Consider the following 22,280-nt stretch of genomic DNA (forward strand, 5'->3'; position numbering starts at 1 on the left):
ATGACTTTCGCCACTATAATTATGCAATGCATCATCTCATAATGATTGCATTCTTAATACCGTATTTATCTCAAAATAGTCCCCCCTTTTTTTTTCAAAAATGCCCAGGGTAATTATGAAGGGGGGACAATATTCAAATGCATTTTTTAAATTTTTCCCAGAAACTGAAGCCTCAAAATTAGGAGGGAGGGACTATATTCAGAGAAATACGGTAATTACAATGCTGTACTTTGATATAAAAAAATTGCAAAATAGGTATGTACTTCAATAATTTTGTGCTCATAATGATGAACAGAGTATAAGGTAAAGCTTGTAATGCCCGTAATGACTCACCGTATTTCTCCGAATATAGTCACCCTCTGAATATAGTCCCCCCCCACCCTAATTTTGAGGCTTGAGTTTCAGGAAAAATATTTAAAAATGGGTATGAATATAGTCCCCCTTTACTTTTACCATGGGCATTTTTGAAAAAAAAAGGGGACTATATTCCGACAAAGACGGTAAATATCTCACGCATTACCATTTTTGAGTTACTAACATTAATACAAGTGTTTCTACGTGGTGAGTAGGATGCTAGTGGTCACAATGTCTTGTGCACCTAGCTGTTGAGAGTGCTAAATGCAAAGGATTTGTTTGAATTTTCTAAGACACTTCATCTTGCCTCTTTAAATCTTCATCATCATCTAAAACTGAAACCTCTTTCCATAATACCGTCAACAGTTTCACCAACTAAAAGACTTCATACTCAATACACCTATCCTTAGAAAGCACCCCAAAACCTTAACCGTCCATGTTCATATTCATGTTTGCCAATAGAAGTAAAAATCATATGAAATTTTTAGAGAGGATATTTAATAGAGGATAAGACTTAATAAAAATGCCCACTACATAGATAATTTTAATTACCATTACCTGATTTTCCCACAGAGAGATGCAGTGCAGGGGACCCCTAATAAACAAATGCAAACCAGTGTTCTACACATGATTTTAAGTGATCCAACGCCACTAGATGAGATACAGAGCAGTAAATCAAAATTAATTATTACACATCAAATAAATTACAACTGACAAGGAAATTACGGAATTTCAGAGAAAAAATATTATGTAGTCAGCAGACCATTAATTCATCAAACCTTGTAAAGCGCTAATAATTTATTACCTATATAAAAAGAAAAATGGGAACAATCCATGCCTAACATCTCCTCCAGCTATTCTTAGATAGATAATGATGATAGATTGAAATTTTTAGAGATACTCACCATGCATCATTCTCCCACGTCCTCCACGATAAGGACCTCGAAATGGAGGGCCACCCCGTACTGGCATTCCTAGATGAGAAATGAAGTCAGTTATCACCATAGAATTTACTCAATTTCGACAATTTGTCCATATTAAATATTACCATCAAGAAGCTCAGTATTCACATTCTGACCTCCAATGAAATCTGACCGTGGTCAGCACAACTTACTTCCAAGGATACACCTTGTAGAAGGAACTTATTTCTTTAAACATGACCCTCGTGTGTGGTGATAAAAATAGCTTTTTGATTGATGTTCTACTGTTGATGAATTTTAAGTTTTCAGCTACATTTTACTGAGAAAGCAAGGTAACATTGGAGAGAACCAGCCATGACGTTCTTGATGGAACGAGTGGGTATAACTCTGCTGCCCAATGTTTGTGACCCTTACCTCATTAAGGGACCTTCCGAGAATTGACCACCTCCAGTGCAATTTCTACTATCTGCATTGCTGGGAATAGCTAGAATCATGCATTAAATTGGTTCATCACCAAATGACAATGAAGCTTGTTATTTGATTGATGTCTAATAATGTTTTTTGAGAAGAACAGCAGTTTCAACTAGTGTTTAATAGGTTTTTGAAAGTTTCGTTTATTATTTTGTGAGAGAAGAAATACATAGCTGTTAAATAATCTTTTTGATAAGATTTGGTACTTCACTTTCATAAGTCTGCACCTTGAACATTCTGCAAGAATTAAGCACCCAGAGTTAACTAAAAAGTCAAATAAATGAGGATTATATTCATGTAATGTGGGTATCATAAGTCTATAGAGTCACGACAATCAAATGCCTTGAGAGAGATAAATTCCTTTCTCCTCAATGAATTTTAAACAAATGAAAATGTTTTTATAAGTATCCCTACCTCATCTTATCGAAAAATCCATATCTCATTAGCCAATTTTCACCCTTTTCTCATGAGTCTCTTTCTATTCCAAGAAGTTTTAGCATGGCTGCAAGTGGCTAGCGATTGCAACTTAAGTAATATGCTTTGATTTAAAGTGATAACCAATCAATAAAATGCAACAGGAATCAGCATTTGGTTAGAAAATGTAAAATTCATTATTTTTAAGCAAACTTTTAAGACTACATACACACTTGAAATCTGTAGCCGCACATATGAATCCTTCTGCAGCAGTGAAAAAATAGAAGATCCACATGAAATCCTCAAAATTAAAAGAGGATAATTATACTCCGCCAACAATCGATAACCAGCAAAAATCTTGCAGTATTTGTATATAGTTTGAACCTTAACAAAGCTAACTTTATCAAAATACTTTGCCACCAAATATCAACAAAAGTTTAATTGATGCAGGGAATTGTGTAGAATGCTATTCTACCAATGCACACCTTTTCAAAGAGGCCTTTAAAGCACCGAAAAAATACACAACAAGATATTGAGAAAAACACACCTGAAAGAATATTTAAACTTTTCTCGGCTTTCCACATGTGTGAGATATTTGAAGAGCGCCGACGTCTCAGGTTCCGACTCATCACCCATTCTCAAGGCTACACAAAACTTCAGGATACATACCCAAAATATCGGCACTCTTCAAATATCTTACCCATGCAGAAACCCGAGAAAAGTTTAAATACACAGCAGAAAGGTTACAGGTTAGCCAACAGCCATGACATTTTCAAATCCCCTTCTGCTGACATCAGATCCTAACGTTTCTTATTCTTCTCTACTTCCCTTTGATTTCGCAAAATTAATGAATGGAGTGAAAAATTTTCCTATGCAAGACAAAAATATGGTGGTGTACGAAAAATCTTCAGTAACAAGTAGGAATAGGAGCTTGAATGGTATACAGTTGTTCAAGAGCAATTACCAACAACATTTTTTGAGCATTTTTTTACTACACTTCAATTGACAAAATTTAATGCCTAGAGACCACATAACAAGTTCAAATTTTTAAATAGGATATTCAAAGTTAGTAAAAAGCTTTAACACTATAGTCAATAAAAGTAATTCCATTACATATTCCACATATTTCCTGCATCACAATTTTGTCTAGCCTCAACTTCCTTTACTTACTGCAACCTTCCAACTATTTTTCCCTCCAATCCAATACTACAATCTACATCAGCTTAAATAACTTACCTTGATCCTAAAAAATATTCCAATCAATGGACGATGCAACTGGCTACTCAAAATAGAGAAAAGATCAATAATCCAGAAATCTAAATAATCGAATGATCTAAAAAACAGAAGGTTTTCCAGTGTTTTTCAAAATTTCTATTTTTTAAAGTTACATAAGGAGTAAAAACAGTACCATGAGGAGTAAAAGACCACCATTATGTTCTCGAGTTGGTCATTCGACACGCAAATCCCACCTCCAAGCACTCAGCCTGAAGGGCCTCTCTTCATACAAGTCATGCGGACTAGCCAAAGATTGTGAAGTTAATGCCCAGTACATTTTCCAAAATACTCGCGTTCTCTGCACTAATAAGATTGGGTATGACAACGAAAATTAAATTAAAGAGAAAGATTTTCCTAACTAACTCTTACATTTGGCAACTGACAAGTCTGGGAAATTACCATTGAACTTTGTATGCATCAAGTGTGTCCCCTGTAATATGTATATTCATCCGCATCATTCACTAATTCAAAATATTGATGAATTTTCACTAGCAATAGTGATGGCACTTTATGTAAATAACACTTACCCATATGAGGACGCTCTTGATGGAAACCAGGAGGAGGGCGATCAAACATGGCTCCTCTGGGACCCATACCCCTAAAATAAAAATGAGACCAAATTATGGCAACACATATTTCATGTTAACTCTTCTCTCTTGAATTGCAATTGATATCTTAAGTCACATGTCTTGTAAAAAATACTTCAATTTCAATTCACTGCAGTAATCTAAAAATTCCCACCTAAAAATATACAATTTATTACCTTATTGTAAATTAAGGGGATTGCAGTGCCACTTAACATTCCCAATGAATAGTGAAAAACATGCCATGACAAAAGGTTAAATGCTGTAAAGGTGACCTGTGCCTCATTTATTTATGTAAAATTACACAAGAAAGACCTTGTTAAGAAGAACAATGCAAAGAACAGCATACACATTCTGCACAGAAAGAATATACATATTTAATTGTGTAGCTAGGAAACTTATATGACCATGATTTTATATAAAATATTTCTTTCACTTAGGTCTAAATTAAACATAGGAAACTGCATTTAAATTATGAATGCTAATGTTAATACAGGGTGAGTTCCTCTTTTTATCGGTTCCAATTTGGGTTTGGTTCCTGGGGTCAATTTGGGGGTTTGGTTCCAGTCTTCATCAAGTTTTTCATTATCTACGCTTACATTTCAACTAAAAATGGGTATCATGAAAACTGCCTAAAATAACATCAATTAATCTCACAAGTTAAGTGATTCAAACAATCACTAAATTTGAGGTACATAAAACAAGTGAGTAAATTACACTCAAGAAAATTTTTCAAATTGGGCTAGCTAGCAAAAATTATTTTGATATAATTTCTTATTGGCTTTGGTGCCGATTCCGGTTTAAAAAAAATAGAACTGAACTGACCCAACCCCAGTTATAGTACTACAAAATAGTTACTACTACAGTATGAATGGTGAAGTTTACAGAAAGATAGCAGGTTTTCTTGGCAGTTCACCCTAGCAGTGACGGTTATTGCGGTCCTCCGTAAGACTTTGTCATCCAATCATAATCAACAAAAACTACTCGTAAATTTTGAGTTTATTTTATACAACTGACCCAGGTTTCAACAAGTTAAAGGTTATTATAGTGGTATCAAGGCAATAATTTGCTGATACCAGAGTGAGTTGAATAAAATTTACTGTAGAAATTTCCATGTTTTTCTGATAATGACAGCTAACATTTCCTCAAGTTTCGCTGGAAACTTAAAAAGTTATCCCCAATGCTGCTGATTCTTCAGAGAACAAGTAATTCATCTTTCTCTATCTAAAATACTGAATGTTGCTGCTTTGGGGAATTACTTCAATAACCTGCATTTGCAAGAATCTAAGATTAGGTTTATTTTTCCTTCCCAACTTTTCCAGAAAAGAGGAGTTGGATACCATGAGTTAGTTATTGGCCCCCCATAACATTTCTCAGTGACAAAATATTTTAGAAAAAAGTACATACTCTTATTATTGAGGCTAGAAACTTGCATAAACAACAAGGTATTGCATATTGGTGTTTTATGACACTTGGTTCATCCCATAACTCACAAGCAGGCATCATTCCACTTCTTAATTAATATACAGTGGAACCTCGATCTGTAATTTTTCAGGGGGATGGATGAAAAAAACGATCAATGCGGGAATGTTTGTCCGGGTTGCCTATGTCCCAGGAAACACTGGATTTTTTGCGAATTATGATAGTCATTAATGGATTCAAACAAGATTTTAGCTGATTACGGGAATATTATTACTTAATCGAAACACTTAGGTCATATTGTTGATTCAACTTATCTCTCTTTCAAATATCCTAAAGGAACAAGCCGCCTTGCTAAAAAATGTTTGCACTCCACTCACTTTGAATTTTCGCTGCTATTTCACTGTAAAAATTCTTATCCATCAAATGCCATTTCAAGTACACGTATTTACGAGAGAAATGTGCGTGTTATGCCTCAAAAAACTGATTTCGCCGTCGCAGTGATTGGTTATGAGATGGATCAAGAAGGCCAAAAATAGTTTATTATTTGAAACGTTCCTTACTAGCAATTAAATTTTTAATATGATTGAGGCAATGTGGCGTTAATCGTCAGCGGCACGCACACCTGATCCTCGGCTTCATCCCACTTCTTGTTTTCACTAGGGATCTCGCTCTACCCACACCCCTGCCATCATGTGCTACCGGACATACCGAAGCGTTCTGCAATATTCACGTATTTCTAGCCCGGATTCTTTTCTTCATCATCATTATTTTCAGTCCATCTTTTAGAGTTCTCACTTGTGTCTTCGGAAGGGCCATGGTCCGAAAACGAATAAGAATAAAACTAATAAAAATGAAACCGGACTCCATTGAACCCACACGGAAAACACTCGCTAGTTTTAAGTCAACCCACCCCGGAAAGTACGGAACCACTCGTACGAGTGGTTCGGCACTAATGCTATCGCGTAAGGCGTAAATAGAGCTTACTGCAGAGGGTGAAGCATGACCATATGACTGCGCAATGAAATTTTTTATCCTATAGAGAAGGCAACTTACCCACTCATTTCTAACAATAAGTAGCGTAGCTCTATATGAGCAGATGAATTCAGATTGCTAGTAGAGAGAAACAAAATATCCTGAGAAGACATGGCTTCGTTAGCAACTCAGACAAGTGAGACTTGTAGCATAACTCGTAAATTGTATCCAGACGCCCTGTTTTCGAAAAAAAATCGCATCAACTGCCGTGAAGCTAACTAACAGCTGCGAGCATATCGATATTCGCCAGAAATCACCATCGTATTATTCCAACTATTTCCTTGCTTTCCTCAATGCTTAAATAACGTTAGAAATACGTCGTGTTTGGTATCATTCTTTACTGCATTACGTGCACATCACTAATATCTCAATCTAATAAAAGTATAATACCAATTACCGAAATTCATTTTTAGACACCTTTTGGGCTAATTGATGATTCATGCAGCAGTAGACTTCTAGAAGTGGGGATCTTTGAAGCGAGTCGGCTAAAAAAAAAGTCAGCGGTCAAGAAAGGGGAAGGCATGAAAAAGGTTTCTTCTGTTCTCGAGTAACTTGATAATTTCTTTTGAAGCTAAGGTCGTCGTAATACGATCCCTGCTCGAGCTGGGACCTTTATTTATTTCGGAGAAGAAGAAAGCTTCAACTGGGGGGAGGCGAGTGCTGAATGGAGGGGGATACCAGATCTTGGGAAATGCGCTAATGTAACTATCCCACGGCACTCTGCTTCTCCCTGTCGCATTTCAATCTCCTGGGGAAGATTCAAACTATGCGTATGTCGTTATTAGCCATAAATAACACATTGTAAACACTTCCTCTCATTTTTATCAAACGATGAATGCGGGAAAATTATTGGACGGGACCGCGATCATCAAACGATCAATGCGGGAAAACGATACTTCGGGGAATGATAGATGCGGGAAAAAATTACATTGTCTTTATGGAACTTAATTTGGGACCAGGAGCGGCGAACGATGAATGCGGGAAAACGATCGATGCGGGAACGATAAATCGGGGTTCCACTGTACTTGTTTCCCTACTGCTTCAATTGGTGGAATTCTAAAAATATCTTATATACCGTATAAGCGCGTGAAAGAGACGCATCTTTTTTCCCAGAAATTGCAGCTGAAAATGGGGAGCGCCTCTTACACAAACTTCTTATCTTCTTCCCTCCTTCCCTTCCCCTGTTGCAAGTCCAAGGGGAACCGAATGGCCTTGGTTTTCAGCGTGAGTCAGTCATCTGAAACCATGGGTCAAAATCAAGTGGCAGGCAGGGGAGTTTCTCCCGTAGCAATGTATTTTTAAAATGCTCCTGTTTGTATTTCTTGTAAGCATGGCGCCGTCATGTTGGTACCCCAGAGGTGAACATGGAAAAGATCGCGCGGGGTTTTTCGCTCCTGAGGGCGTGCTAAATTTACTGCCACAGGTGGTCATCCCGCGGCATTTATACTGCATATATAGTAATTGCTTATCAAACGTGAAGAAACACGTAGTTTTGAAGGACATACCTGGTTAATGGTCAACATCTGTCTTGCCGAGCAATTTCCATTACGCTGAGCACCTGATTTTTCAAAAATCATCTTCAGACGCTAATATGAGGATTTTTGCAACTGAAAATTATATTGGTATCAAAACCTGCTGTTTAAAAAAATCGAGCGAGTGTGTTTATAGTTGTACTAAATGGTGGATAAAAGAAATCGGAAATGCTTGTAAGTGAAGAGCGCTGAAGGAGAGGTCGAGGGGAAGGAGCGCACTCCCTCCCCTCCGTATTTCAAGGCTACGAGGCTATGAGCGAAGGAGCAAGGGAAGCACACGTCCAATCTTGCATGTGACGTCGTTGCCTTCAAAGCGAAGGGGCAGCAATGTGATGTACCCAGTTTGTATTGCCTGAAGTTTCCAGTCCGTCTCGTCTTGTTTGAATGCGCTTATGCTACGCTTGTTTCTTCCGAAATTGTGCTGCTAGGACCTTGTTGAATATTAGTAGCCTTGTTTTAACTATAAATCTTTGTGTCACTCAATTAGAGATTAAGAAACTTAAATGCTGTCAGTACGTCGCGTTAGGTCTCATTATTTTTAGAACCTCCTGCGTGTCAGGCAATTGCTGAAAGATATCGAGATATCTTCGAGCTCAGGAGGTGACTCACCTAGCATTTAGCCTCCAGAAACTGGGAGAATTGAACCTCGTAGACCGAAAAAGGTCAGTTGGTGAGATGGGGTAAGGATGAAACACGTTTCCATTGTTCCCCTATAACTTGATATTTTCTTGTGGGGTCTCAGAAAAGAAAAAAAAATGGCAGAGGCATTCGCTGATGGAGGGCCGAGGGTGGTTCCGTTAAATCTACGACGTGGTTATTATCCTACGGCGCTGAGATTTCCCCGATTATTGTCAAATCTCTTGGGAAGGTTCATGCTACATATGTGCCTGTCGTGTTTTGCCTTAAAATTTTCCACGGCTGCAATTATATTGCAATACTCCTGCGAGAGCTTTTAAACAAAATTGTTCGTAAGTAGGACTAGCATCGTAGAGCAACGGCGTATGCGAAGAGAGGATCGGAAATCTTTCTACTCCCTCTTATGCCGCTATTACCGCCGCAGTTATCAAAATTTCCTCATTCAATTGGTATTGAAAGAGGAAATTTCGATAACTGTCGAAATTCCAGGCCTACGCCTGCAACACCGCACGATAGGATAAAAAAAATGCCACAAAATTTTTTTTTATTCATAGCTTCGATGCTCTAAATAGGGGTGCGCCTCTTGCACGTGTGCGCCTCTTACACACGCTTATACAGTAATCAAACACGTACATAGCTCTAGTTAATGATGAAATGACAAATTAACACACAAGACTATTACATAAAAACAATAAGACATTGCCATTAGAAATTTCTGGGCTCTCGCGCTGCCCCCACCCAAAACAAAAATTTGGAGTAAAATTCAGTTCATATATTCAGGTGATATATCCTACAAAACTGTTAAACATATAGTATATCAATGTTAAACAATAAACTCCTAACTTGTTTATTTTTAGAGATAGAATTTATTTTTAGCCTTGGAAAAGTTGCTTTGCCAAGAAAAAGATAAGATCCATCCCCTTCGAAGTCAGGCGTACACAAAATAAAATGCAAGGATTGCAAAAAAGTGTACATCAGTCAGACAGGCTGGAAATTTACCAAACGGTTGAAGGAGCACAGAAAATGCTGAGAACAAGGGCATATCACCTCTCTTGTGGTGAAACATCTCCTAAAAGAGAAACGTTCTTGAGATTTTGACCTGGAGATCGTCCACAGGGAGAGCAAAGACAGGACACACTTGAGAAATTGTGTAAAATGGGGGCATTTCTTTGATGAACAAACAAAGATTCATTGGCCACTCCCCACTCTTTGCCATCCCATTCCCCAAGTGCACTATCCAATGACACATTTCCCCCACCCCCTTCCTCAACCTTACCCACCCACTCATCCGAACTGTATAAACACAGCTCCAGATTATTAACAATTTCACATCGTACTTGAGAATGAATGATCTGACAGTCAAAATGTGTCGTACAGCGCAACCTCGATATAACGACACCCCACGGTGCACCAATAAACACTCGCTATAGCAAATTGTCACTTTACCGGAGGTGGAGTATATAATAGCCGATATACCTATTTCGAACAGTTATACAGGAACAGGAGTGGTGCGGCGACAGATAAATTTCTACCCGATAAACGTAAGCATAAATCCAGACGAAAGGTGATGTTTTTTGCATCACTAAATTTCCTTACTCAAACAACGACTTACTATTCAAACAATTTATAAGCGCCGTGCTGAATAAAAATCATGCAAAGCATTGTTTTGTCAATCATTATGCCAATGCACAACCGACGAAGCCATTTTTCTATGCACTTAATTAGTGCATTTACGTAATCATTCTATTATTTTAGTATTTTCCACTGAAATTTAAAAAAATAACTAATAAAACTGTATAACGGTTATTTAATGCCTCAAATGTTTCCATAGGTATATGTTTATTGTTCCTGTACATTGAGCGGCAGTGAAGGGAAATAACGTATTGCATTTGTTTCTGCAGTCGAAAACGATGGAAGGTTGTATAACCTTCCTGCCTTGGAAGACTTTTTCTATCAGATAATGTAATATCTTCATTATCTACGGTAAAAAGTTTGCTAAGCTCGAAAAATGATGTGATTAAAATTGCCGTTGTTAAAAAAATCCTGTTTGAGTGTCACGCTCGCAACGTATTTGAAATAATACACCGAGTTTACCACGGCACTGCAAACGAGAGTCAGTTGTTCTGTGAGTTCTTCCAGCGGCCACCAGGGGATGCTCGGCTACCAACGTGACGGAAGAGAATGCCAGTACTCCGACCACTGACGCGAATAGTTCACCCTTGTGAATCCGCAACGGAGAATAAATACGTCCATCCGGACAATTCACGCTCAGTATCATTGCATCGTACATCCTACATCATCGCTAAGGCGCACTACCTACCTTTAGAAGCATCATTGCAAGAAATACCTCGTACTGCAAGGATTTTGTCGGGGAGTAGGATGTAAAAAAGTTCCGTTTCGTCTATGTTATATCACGCGAGGAATACTTCTTAAGATACTTATGATCGGAGTCCTTTCTTCCACGACTTCAGGTTTAGACCGCAGGCATCACCAGCAATTATGAGGGGAGATAACGCTTTGGTGCTTTGCATTAGTATAATCAACCTTCCGCACTCTTGAAATTCTCGATTCGCAGTCCATCCCTGAAATACTCCACTTTAGGCTTAGGCGGAGCCCCTTTCTCAGAAGTTCCCGCAGATTGAAGTGGGCAAAACCACCCGAACAAAGCTCCTTATAACTCTACATAGTCTGCATTCCTTGGGTGCTTTTGTTTTTTTTTTTTTTTTTTTTTTGAATTGTGAAGAGCGAATAGGAAGATAAATTAATTTCGACACTCTCATATTACTCCTTTATTTTTATTTTCTCGCTTAGACGAGTTTGGTGTTTTTTTGGCCATGGTGTCTGCCATCAAATGCTTTCTATTCATGCAACTCATGGACGTGCGGGTATGCTGACGACAACTTTCTGACGCCCAAGGAACAAAAGAAGATCAAGCATTCGCGACTGCTAATGCCACAATATTTTCACCAAAATTAACTACTTCTTTATCAAACGACAGTTTACCACATAAATTTGAGACTGAGCACTCCATTAACTTCATTTCTAACAGATCGCTAGCAATTACAGAGATTAAGGAGTCTTGATGTAAGTTTTTCCGGCGGTGAAACCCTTGCTATGGCGAGAGCCAACACCAAAAGGGCCTCGTAAAAACGAATTTTTTAACATGCTTATTATAGGGTCAATTGAGGGTGCATCGGCTATCTCTCTTAATAGCGGAGGTCTCACTATAACCCGTACTCGCTTTAACGAGGTTCCACTGTACATTATTAAACACATTTGCCGAAAATTGCCACCTCTCTTTCTTATTAAATCAGGATGTCATTCCACGACATCTTGCCTGCCTCAATTACAATTTTCTCCTCATAAATAACCTCATGTGCTGAGACTTCATAAATTTCTAACGTTGTCTACTGCAGTGGCATGAGCTGGGGTAAATGACGAAACTAGGGATTAAGGTTAGTTATTAGGAAACCCTCACAGAAATAACCCTCCAGTTGCATAATATTTCTTGTTTACCAAGTAAAGAAAAGTTTATTTTTTAGTTGAATATGTGCTGTCCTTCAAAAAGTGTAAGTAGCTGGCATCTGCTAGTGAAAAAAGTTATACAAAACCTTCCATATAATGAATTGGACAGGACAGGTAAACTGGAGATTTCAATTTCAGGGAATTCATTGAACAGAGGCACTTTTTGGGTTGCGTTATCACAGTGTGTGCAAAGCATTCACGTACGTGGAAGAGGTGAGCCACAAATATAGCAGTCCATTCCTGTACAGACTTTTTTTGAAGGAATGAAAAAATCTGGATGGTAATTGATAAAGCAGGCTCATTATAGAGAAACCCCTTAGTGTGACTGACCGACTCACTCATTGATTGATACAATTCCCGACCACTTAGAGAGGAGCTAAAGAGCTGAAATTTTGCATTGAGCTAGGGGCCTAAACTGATTAGCACAAAAACTCCAGAAAACCAAATTTTCTGCACTCTTCCCCATAAAAAATTTCAAAATGGCACAATTTTTGGATCTACTGCACATGCCTCAGGTAGACAGCCTCAAACACCTAGTGTACTTCAGAGAAGCAGAGGATTGGTGCGTTGTTTGTTGAACTTTTTTTCAGTGATCCCGTAAAATACGGAGAAATAAGTCTTCGAACCTGATCTTCAATGGGCCACCAAAACATGCTACTTTTTTAGGCAAGTCTAGAGACAAAATTATGGAAATTTTTTCCCAATGACTTTCAATTCTGCTGCAGATTACGAATAGTGAGCTAAAAGTGTCGACCGAATTTAACTCTACCGAAAATTTCAATTACACCGATAAATCCCATCCTTCCCCTCAAAAGTATTCAACATGCATTCATACTATCTGCTCATACCTCTTGTTGACAGCCTGCAATGCCCAAATTATAGGAGTTAGGAGTCTTAAGGTAATAAAAGTTCTCCACTGACCATACCGGAATCTTTGGATCATGTACACTCAGCCCCAAAATTACTTGATTAGTATTAGATTAGGGTAGATTAATGATTTCCATTGGCAACTTCTAGCTTTATTTATTAGAAAAATTATAATTTAAGATGAATATTGCATCACATAAGGGCCACTAATATTGCATTGCATTAGGAAAAATGTCGAGAGCCAACAGGAATACAATTACACACCAAACATTGAGGCAGCCTTGTTTTAAGGTGAATAAGAATGGCTAACTGGAACATGGACTGTATCATTAATTTCGTGCAATTTTTTACCTCAAAATTTAGACATTTAAAGTTGAGCAATTTTTATGAAATTTGGCACCTCTGTGATACTAGACCACCACACAACCCCTTGGGGTCAAATGGGGGCCAATGGCAGTCTTAAGGACATCATCATTGGCTTTTCCATCCTTCTAAACCTAGGGTTTGATATCTAGGTTGTCAGGATACTATGACTGATACTTAAGTGACTTTTGTCCTCTGTATACCTGTTGAAGGTCAATTGGTTGTAAAAAAAAAAAAAAAAGGATCTGGGGACTTTTTCAATAACTTTGTCAACCTTAAAAACTCATGGATATATAGGCTGGTTTTCCGAATGGAATGGAAAAAACCTTACTGACATTTGACCTGTGGAGATAACCAGGTTGACAATACCTGATATGAAGGTACGTGGACCATACCATTGACTAGGGGGCCCTTGAAAACCTAAGATACCTTGGTAGCCAAGCTTCCCTTTACCACCCCTTCGACATCAGTGGTGACAACCCCTAAGACCTAACAAGGGTCAAGTTGATATTTTGCCAATTAAAGTAGTTCATTTGCTTTTTTCATGCCCGAAAACATAGGAAATGTCATTTTCACCAAGAAATTTAGACTTTTTTCCATCTTGAAATTTCTAATACTGGAACCCCAGAAGGCAAAATCAAATTTTGCATTACGACACATTATAGGGTCAATAATTCAAAACGTAAAATTTGGTTCACATTTCACAAAAAATACAACCTTTTCTGATGTGCACACAGAAATTAATCAAAATCACACCATTTTAAGTACCTAAAATTGGAGATCAAAAATAATACCCAATTAATGGGACAGTTTGTAAACTATAGCTTTCCTTTGTACATTTGCCTTTAATGCAGAGACAAATAAAAAAAACGGAAAATCTGGGCTGCGAGCATTACTTACAATAGTAAGTATTGAAGTATATAGCATGAGACCAAGAAGTAACACACAGAAACCCTCACACCCTCCTCCAGTCCTTGGCAAAGATAACCAGTACCCACAGGCTGAATCAAAATCACTTTTCTTTACTCTTTACTCCAGAAAGTTCAAACTTTTCTTAGCAGCTGCAAACACCGTGGACCATCCAGGAAAAAACAAGACCTTTTCCCTATTTTTCATTAAGATAATACAAAATTCCTCTGCTAACTTCAGAATCAATCATAAGCCACCATTCAATTCTACAATCACAATGACTTGATGTACGACTACTGCCATCCGACTTCCAGATTCCAAAAAAGTGGACTAAAAAGCAAAAAAGTGCATGGAGCATAATGGCGTTGGATCAGCCAATCAGTCACTGTGGCCTTGCGCATGTTCCTTTGAATAAGTCAGTCGATAGCTGAGGTCATTAGAGGTACCATCAGTCCAAGGGTCCATTGGTAGCATTATGTTTTTTAACTAGTTATTGGATTTTCTAGGCAATAGATGAGAAATAGATAGAAATGAGATGAAGGCAATAGATAGAAATGAGATGAAGACCATCTAATATGTTTGTAATACAGATTAAATTGAATAAAATAATGCATTACTGAAAGAGTACAACAATTTTAGATGGTGAAAAAGATAGGTGTTAAGATGATGAAACGTAGTCTATTTATATGACCCTCTAAATTATTGGTTTGTGTACTTTGTACTTAGTAGCTAATCTACTGTAAGTGGAGATTTGTCATGCAGGGGTTTTACAGCATTTCAAATTTAGGTTAATTATCCTACAATGTATCAGAAAAGAAATGAAAACAAAAAAAATAGGTAATTCAAAACTCAGGAGAGTTTCAACATCCATTTTTTTATCCCTCAGCATCAATGTGAATCTAGAAAATTCATAATTTATCATAAGCATAATATTAAATCACTACCTCTATTTAATGCACTGAATAGTAGAGGCCTTCACGTTGTAGAAATCCATCTTACTGATTTGTAAATGAAAAACTTTGCTGTTTCTACAATTTGGAACTTTATTTTCCTTCAGGAAAATAAAGTTCCAAATTGTAGAAACAGCAAAGTTTTTCATTTACAAATCAGTACCTCTATTTACATGACTAATAGACCATCAACAGAGAAACTCATCATTTATGAAAGATATCCTCCTTACCTGTGAGGAGGTGGTCCAAAATGGTGTTCCTGAGGCATTTCACTTGGTCCTCGGGGACCTGTAGCAAATTAAATGTGGAAATAAATATGGATTTGAAAAAAAACTTATGTTAATGTAATTTAATGAATACAGTACACTCTCGATTATACGAAGTCAGTGGGACCGGAAAATATGCACTTCGTCATTTCAAGTTTCGTAATTTCAAACCTTTTCAATGAGTAACGAAAAAATGTTTTCTTTTGTTCCCACCACCCTTTTTCTGTCTTTATTGGCCTTGTTAAACATTTTTGGTGGCTATTTCAGATGGAATTTTAAGAAAATACTCTTTCTAATTTCCTTTATGTCGTGAAGGATCGTTAAAAAAATCGTATGACCCTAAACTTCCCATTCTTTCAAGCTGAATATCAACGAACTTAGTGCTAAAGAAATTCCCGTCCATTTTAGAAATCGTAATCAAATAACATCTTGAAAATTTTTGCACAAGAATTTAATCTGAGAATTTTGTTGTCAGAAGCGAATAGTAACAATTATCTATGTATCGCATTAATTAATTATATCGCATAAGATGGATATCAGTTTCCAACGCCTACGAAATTTTCATGGCAGCCCATCTAACCACCATTTGTGATGCCGCCAATCGCTCAGTGACAAGAAAAAAAACAAGGATCATAGCCTGTTTTCAATATAAGATTGGTAGGTTAATATTTTTAGTTCCTACTGTATTGTCAGGTGAATGTCCGACCTTTTAAATTAGCTTTTTTCTAGTGATGGGTCGGTTCGATTCCTCGATTCTCGACCAAGAACCGGAATCGAAAACGAGTACTTTCCAAGGTGAAAAATCGATTCCGATTCCAGTAGTACTTCAAACAACAAAATATACGACCGCGTTTCCAACACTCATTTGAATTTTCGCGCCACGTAATTGTAATAACAAAACACATATCTTCTAGGGATGTGCGAGTACTCAAAAATTCAAGTCGATCGAGTAGTTGGTACTCGACTCGAGCGTTTCGAGTAGCATTACGAATATCGAGTCGAGTAGTTAAGGCTACAGAGCTTTCGAGGCTAGAAGGTCCAGGAATCTGCCGACAGGAAGCGCTATCATGAAACTCATGTAATAATGCAGTTTTTAAAGCTGATAAGTCATTCTAATGTCTTGGTCTGGTAGTTTCAGCGTGTAGTTTCCTGTATAGTTGTCGACGTGGGCGCCGAATACCTTTACGCCAGCCGCGGCGGCCGACCGTCTTCCTACCCGGCGCACACTGGTCCGAAATCGGAAAAAGCTGGATCTTGGATGGAAAAGCATTTCTTCTTCCATTTGTTCCGAAGGCGGATCCAATTTCGCCAGAGCATTAAATAAATGTTGATCAAAGGCAACAATCTATAGCTACTTGAACCTCCGTTTTCATCACAAGCTTTTTCGTAACTCGACTATTTACCTCCCCCAAACTTCTGTTCCCGGCAGGTATTCGGACAAACTTCCCGTTGGAACGCTGGTCAGGTTACCCATCATCCCCTAACCGCTGTAGACCCTTCGTAGTGGAAACAAGGCATACGGAATATGCCTCGGGTATTGAAGTAAAGTGAAGAGATTGAGTCAGCATGCTTAAGAGAGAGAAAAATGAACTGTTTCCGTGAAAGGCAACAATCGATACCCTTTCTCCCTTTCCACCTTCGCCGAGGTGAGTCGCGCGGAAGGGGGAGTTTTCACACCACAAGGCTCTTATAGCCTTTTTTATTACTGCGTCCGTCCGATGTGATATTCATTCGTAGTGTTTAGTTTCTTTCTTGAACTTAAAAAAAGCAAGAGATTTTAAGGTTGATTAAATGATGTGAGAAGTATAGAATTTTTTTGGCTCTACAAAACTAAAGTTTAGTTCTATAGTTTGTTCGCTTCGTCCACTTGAATTCCATGAGGATTCAAGATCCAAAAAAAATCGTTGATATAATTTTTAATAAAAATTCCAAAGTCTCCGAAATCTTGCAATTTTGGTAGGAAAGTACTTGCCCAATCACACAAGTGTGTGGCAAAAGGCAATTTTCTGCAGGCGTACATGTAACATGTACAATACTGTAACATGGAGACGTCAAAACCTGCTGGCTGAGCATGTAGAATAATTGGTTTTCCTGCTTGAGAATTTGAAAGGGAAAATATTTCATGATTCATATACGTAGTATGTAATCTTTATTACAGCTATGAAAATTTCTGTACTCAGGGCTCTCCCTTGTAGTTTGGATACATAGATATGGTCGACATATTATGAGTGCCAATATTCTAAAGTAATACCTATCATGTAACACCACTTTTCAGGTATGTTCTGTTTTGAAATTTAGCCATTATATTTTAATTACATAGTGATGATATGAAAGATGCTTTTGTCAACTGACTCTTTCACAGAGTAATATTTTTTAAAGTGGTTTTCTTGTTGCCTGGAATTAAGTGATATTTTTTCTTGGAGCCTATGGAATCAGAATCGATGGAATCGGTATCGGTAGAATCGGAATCGAAATGTCAGAATCGGAATCGGGATCGGAATCGATAAAATTTTGGAATCGACCCATCACTACTTTTTTCATAATGATTCTGTTACGATAATAAATTATGTATGCAGGATATGATTTTCTACCAGTGAATATTTGAAGTAAATTCTTTCCGGGCTCTCCATCCGCCTACCACGCTCCATCATTTTTACGGACGTTAAAATGGAAGTCTTTCATTAGTCATCAATGTCATTGATGCCGGAAGTGAGGCACCATGTACAGTAGAATCCTGATTTAAGGTTTTTCAGGGGGGACAAAATTTAAAACACTAAATGCGGAAAAACACTAAATGAGGACCTGCCATTTTTTTCAGGTTTTAGGGTCTGTAATGATTGGAATGGCTTTTTATGAATAAAAAATATTATTTTAAGTAACTAAAAGGTGCTGAATGCAGCAAAAAATTCTTTAATGAAATGTTCTCTGCCCTATGAAGGTTGGATAATACTTTTCAGGGATCAGCTAAAAAAATGGGTAGTAAAAATAAGTAATGAGAGGATGACAATTGTTTTAATGAAATATTTTAAGAAAATTCTAATAAACATCAACTTTAAGCATTCCCACACAGATTATTATTATGGACATTAGTGATTCCATTTTTATGCATATTCCAGTGGTCTCAATGAAATTTAGAATTTTTTCTGTAAAAGTGACATGTAGGTGACTATGGCATTTCTAATATAATAAGAAAAGGTGTAAGTAGGTACTCGAAAAATCATGAGGAATGAGTGAAATAAAGGGACATCAGAAGATCGCTAATCCCGAATTCTCAACTACCGAATATCTAGTAAAAGGGAGGTTTTCTGGAATTTTGCCAACTTAACGTTTTCTGTGGCCTCGGCGAAACAAAGGATTTATGGGCCTTTAAAAAGCCTCCTATGCGCACATTTTGGATTTTGAGGTCATCCAAAAAAGTAGAATCTTATTTTAGTATGCGTACAAGGTGATGGTGATTCGACTCGATGATAACACCAGATTCGTTGTCATATATCCGCGGCCTTATGCAGGTCGAATGGAGCCGGGAGAAGTTGCTTACGCGGCGCGCTGATCACCTTGACTCCGACTCGCCTTGTTTCTCGGCAGCTTTTAAAAAATTGGGTAAACCTTGAATAACGATTAACTAAACTCTGTTAAGTGAAAAGGTTTAACCTTCAACAGAACTGGATTTCGTCCGAAAAATTGTCAGTGCCTCTGGAGTTAGGCAATTTCGTCAGGGTTATGATGTCGAAGTCAACCACCAAGGGATACCTGCCGGATTTTCGTATTTTTCCGCGCTCATCTATTCTACCGTGAGTATGCGGTGATTTTTTTCCAGCATGAGCGATTTATTTAGAGTCATGGACCGTGATAGTTCGTCAAAACTCCGATTGTCATTCTCTTTTGACATTAATTAGCACCAGATAAATATTTTTGAATCGACAGCGATATCAACCAGCCGCATGTCGATAAATTGGCTCCGGGATATCTAAATTACGATGTAAAATAATGTTGTTCCGTAGGGAAAGAATGCTCTCACTCACGGTCATGACAGGGGAAACACTTCCACTGTTCTTTCGCTGTTCCTCCGTGGAAACTGACCTTGGAATGGATTATAGAAAGAATCTTCTAGTGAACTGCGCAATTGTTATTGGGCCTCCTCTTTTGAACAGAGAAAGTAGCCGACTGAAAAAATATTGGGCTAATAATCGACTGCCCGTAGGAAGTAGAGTTGAAAGGGGCATAAGCCATCAATTGAAAACATAACGAGAAAACCATTATTGTAGCGGCCCTCGGAGGATAACTCGTGTCATCAGTAGTCACGTATCATCAAAGTCAAGTTCAAGAAGTGAAGGATAAGGTAGTTCGCGGTTATTAAGGGATGACTTTGCTCCATTAGATCGGATCTGATACAAAAAGTGCCTGGTGTTTGGATCAGAAGGGGAGCGAAAAGTTACGAGAAGACAAGTCACCCAACTTGCGAGTTGAAGGTCGCAGTGCTGCGCTCGCGGAAGAAAGCAGTTGAAGAAGCGTTCCCCGGTAGATTCTATCGACTCTTGGTAAACTTTCATGAGACTGTTCTTGTTGATGAGCATAAATTCGAAGATTTGGATGAACCGTCATGAAAAAATGTTAAATCGGGCAAAAAAATCTTGAGCGGAACAAATTTTTACGACCATAAATGCGGAAAAACGCAAAATGCGGAAACACTAAATACGGTTAATTTTTACATTGTCCTAATAGGGAATGAATCGCGACCCAAAAAAATAAATGCTAAATGCGTAAAAACGTTAAATGCGAAGACCTTAAATCCGGATCCGACTGTAATATGTCTCTCTTCTTTGATGCCAACATGACCACGGTTTCTACTGGAGAAAAGCTAGAGAAGCATCTTCCATTATAGGGGAAATAAAGAAAGAAAAGTTTTTATCCACATTCATTTTATTTCCTACGACATACGTTTTATCATATCTCAAGATATTTAGGTGAGGTATTGGTTCACTAGCATGAATTCCCAAAAATACCCCAAAATGTGTACCTTAACCTCATTCAGTTTTCCTGTGTCTTTCTTAATCGTATTGAAAATTATGCAAAGTATCATTAATGTAGAGAAAAGATTATTTTTATGTTAGCTCTAAAAATTAGTGGTGCCATTATCATGACATAAGTAGTTGGGGGAGAGGACAAAGCAAATAACTACAGTAAAACTTTGATCTTACGCAACTGCAGGGACCGAAATATGGGCACTGTGTAAAATCAAAGTGTGTAAAATCAAGATTTGGTGTTGAGGAGGAGTATATTTTTCATGATAACACTAGCTCACTATTTTTAGAAGGCTTAGTGATACCTTTTTGTACATATAGTTCTGATTTAAGCCAGAACCGGAACCAGAAAAAGTCTCATATGTGAGGTTTTACGATAAATGAGCATGAAATCCTTTTCAATCGTATCAGATATATGTTTCCGGATTGAATTACTCATTTGGAGGCAAGAAAATGAAGCCTAATAATCTTATTTACTCAAAAGCAACACCACAGATGACGTGTTACCTTAAGAGAAACAACATTGCATTCCTGAACAATGTTTCCCATGGTTGAACAAAATGGTTGAATTGCCAGCATTTCTGGCACTAAGATTACTTCTGTTAACCAGGAGAAATTTCGGAATGGTGATACTAAATGCTAGCAGAGAAGCTAATTTTTGAAAATATTCTCATTAAAAGCAGTTTTCAGGAAATCCATTTAACCACCTGCAGACAAACGAAGATTGCAGATTTAAAAAATGAGATATCTGAGGATAGTCATCCAAATTAACCCCATTAACTGGGAGCAAAATTGGGCTAATACATCACAAAGGCTTTACACCCAGTGGGCCTGGGTTCAAGTCCTGGCAGTAGGAGAAACTTGTCAGAGATGGTCCTATCCCTACTTGACTGTAATGTGGAGGACACTTCCAGTGCACCACTCTGTCCAGCAAATGTGACGTTAAGTCCTGGTCCCTTTGGAGTCTCTCATTACATCCTGGCTAATTATAACATAGGGTTTCTATCCCCTCAGCCCTTACTTCATGGTGCTAATAACCCCAGCTGTCGGTTACCTCCTTCCACATAGCATACCATAGATAATACGTAGCACACAGGACCCAGAATTTTCGGAAATTCAGATTTTTCCAGTGTTTAGATCACTTTTTTAAGTGAGCTATTTAAATAACCGCCATAATAACTTCCGTCATTCCGCCAGTGATGAGTAAAAAAATTATTAATAGTCCTAAAAAATTTTCCCACTTCAAAATTTTTACGCATTAAAAAAGCATTATCCCATGAAATTTTGGCATAAGTGGATTGAATCTACCGGGTATAGATTCTCTGTCGTCATTCTTCCGCGAATTCAGCGCCGGGACCTTCGACTCACAAGCCGTGTGAATCGTCTTCACGTAATATTTTGCTTCCCCATACCTGATAACAACACCGGACACTTTTTGCATTTCGATTTAATGGTGCTAAGCCATTCTTGAGTTTAAAGGGACTGCCTTATCACTCACGTCTTGAATTTGACTTCAATGATTACATGACGATTGACGACACAAGTTGTTCTCCGAGGGCATAAACTCCCGTTCCATTAAAAATATACGCTTGCCACCTAGAGGAGTTAAGCTAATGGCTATTCAAGTTCCTACCATGTTTAATTTAAACCCACTGACAATGGGATACAAGTTGAGTCATTTCTGATAAGCGCGCCACGCAAGCAACTTTCCCTCACCTCCATTCGTCCCCCAGATGTGG

At 37.9% G+C, this 22,280-nt stretch overlaps 1 protein-coding gene across 3 annotated transcripts in view; it reads right to left on the minus strand.

Moving 5' to 3' along the window:
• LOC124169276 (E3 ubiquitin-protein ligase RBBP6-like) overlaps nt 1-22,280 on the minus strand; it is a 156,438-nt gene that overhangs the window by 80,738 nt on the left and 53,420 nt on the right. For all 3 annotated transcript variants that reach the window (XM_046547857.1, XM_046547844.1, XM_046547852.1), the window contains exons 13-15: nt 15,485-15,542; nt 3,962-4,032; nt 1,260-1,328 (exon numbers count right to left, since the gene is read on the minus strand). In XM_046547857.1, coding sequence (XP_046403813.1) covers nt 1,260-1,328; nt 3,962-4,032; nt 15,485-15,542 — 198 coding nt within the window. The remainder of the gene's footprint in view (nt 1-1,259; nt 1,329-3,961; nt 4,033-15,484; nt 15,543-22,280) is intronic.

The sequence above is a fragment of the Ischnura elegans genome, chromosome 1, assembly GCF_921293095.1.
Source record: "Ischnura elegans chromosome 1, ioIscEleg1.1, whole genome shotgun sequence".
Taxonomy (NCBI): domain Eukaryota; kingdom Metazoa; phylum Arthropoda; class Insecta; order Odonata; family Coenagrionidae; genus Ischnura; species Ischnura elegans.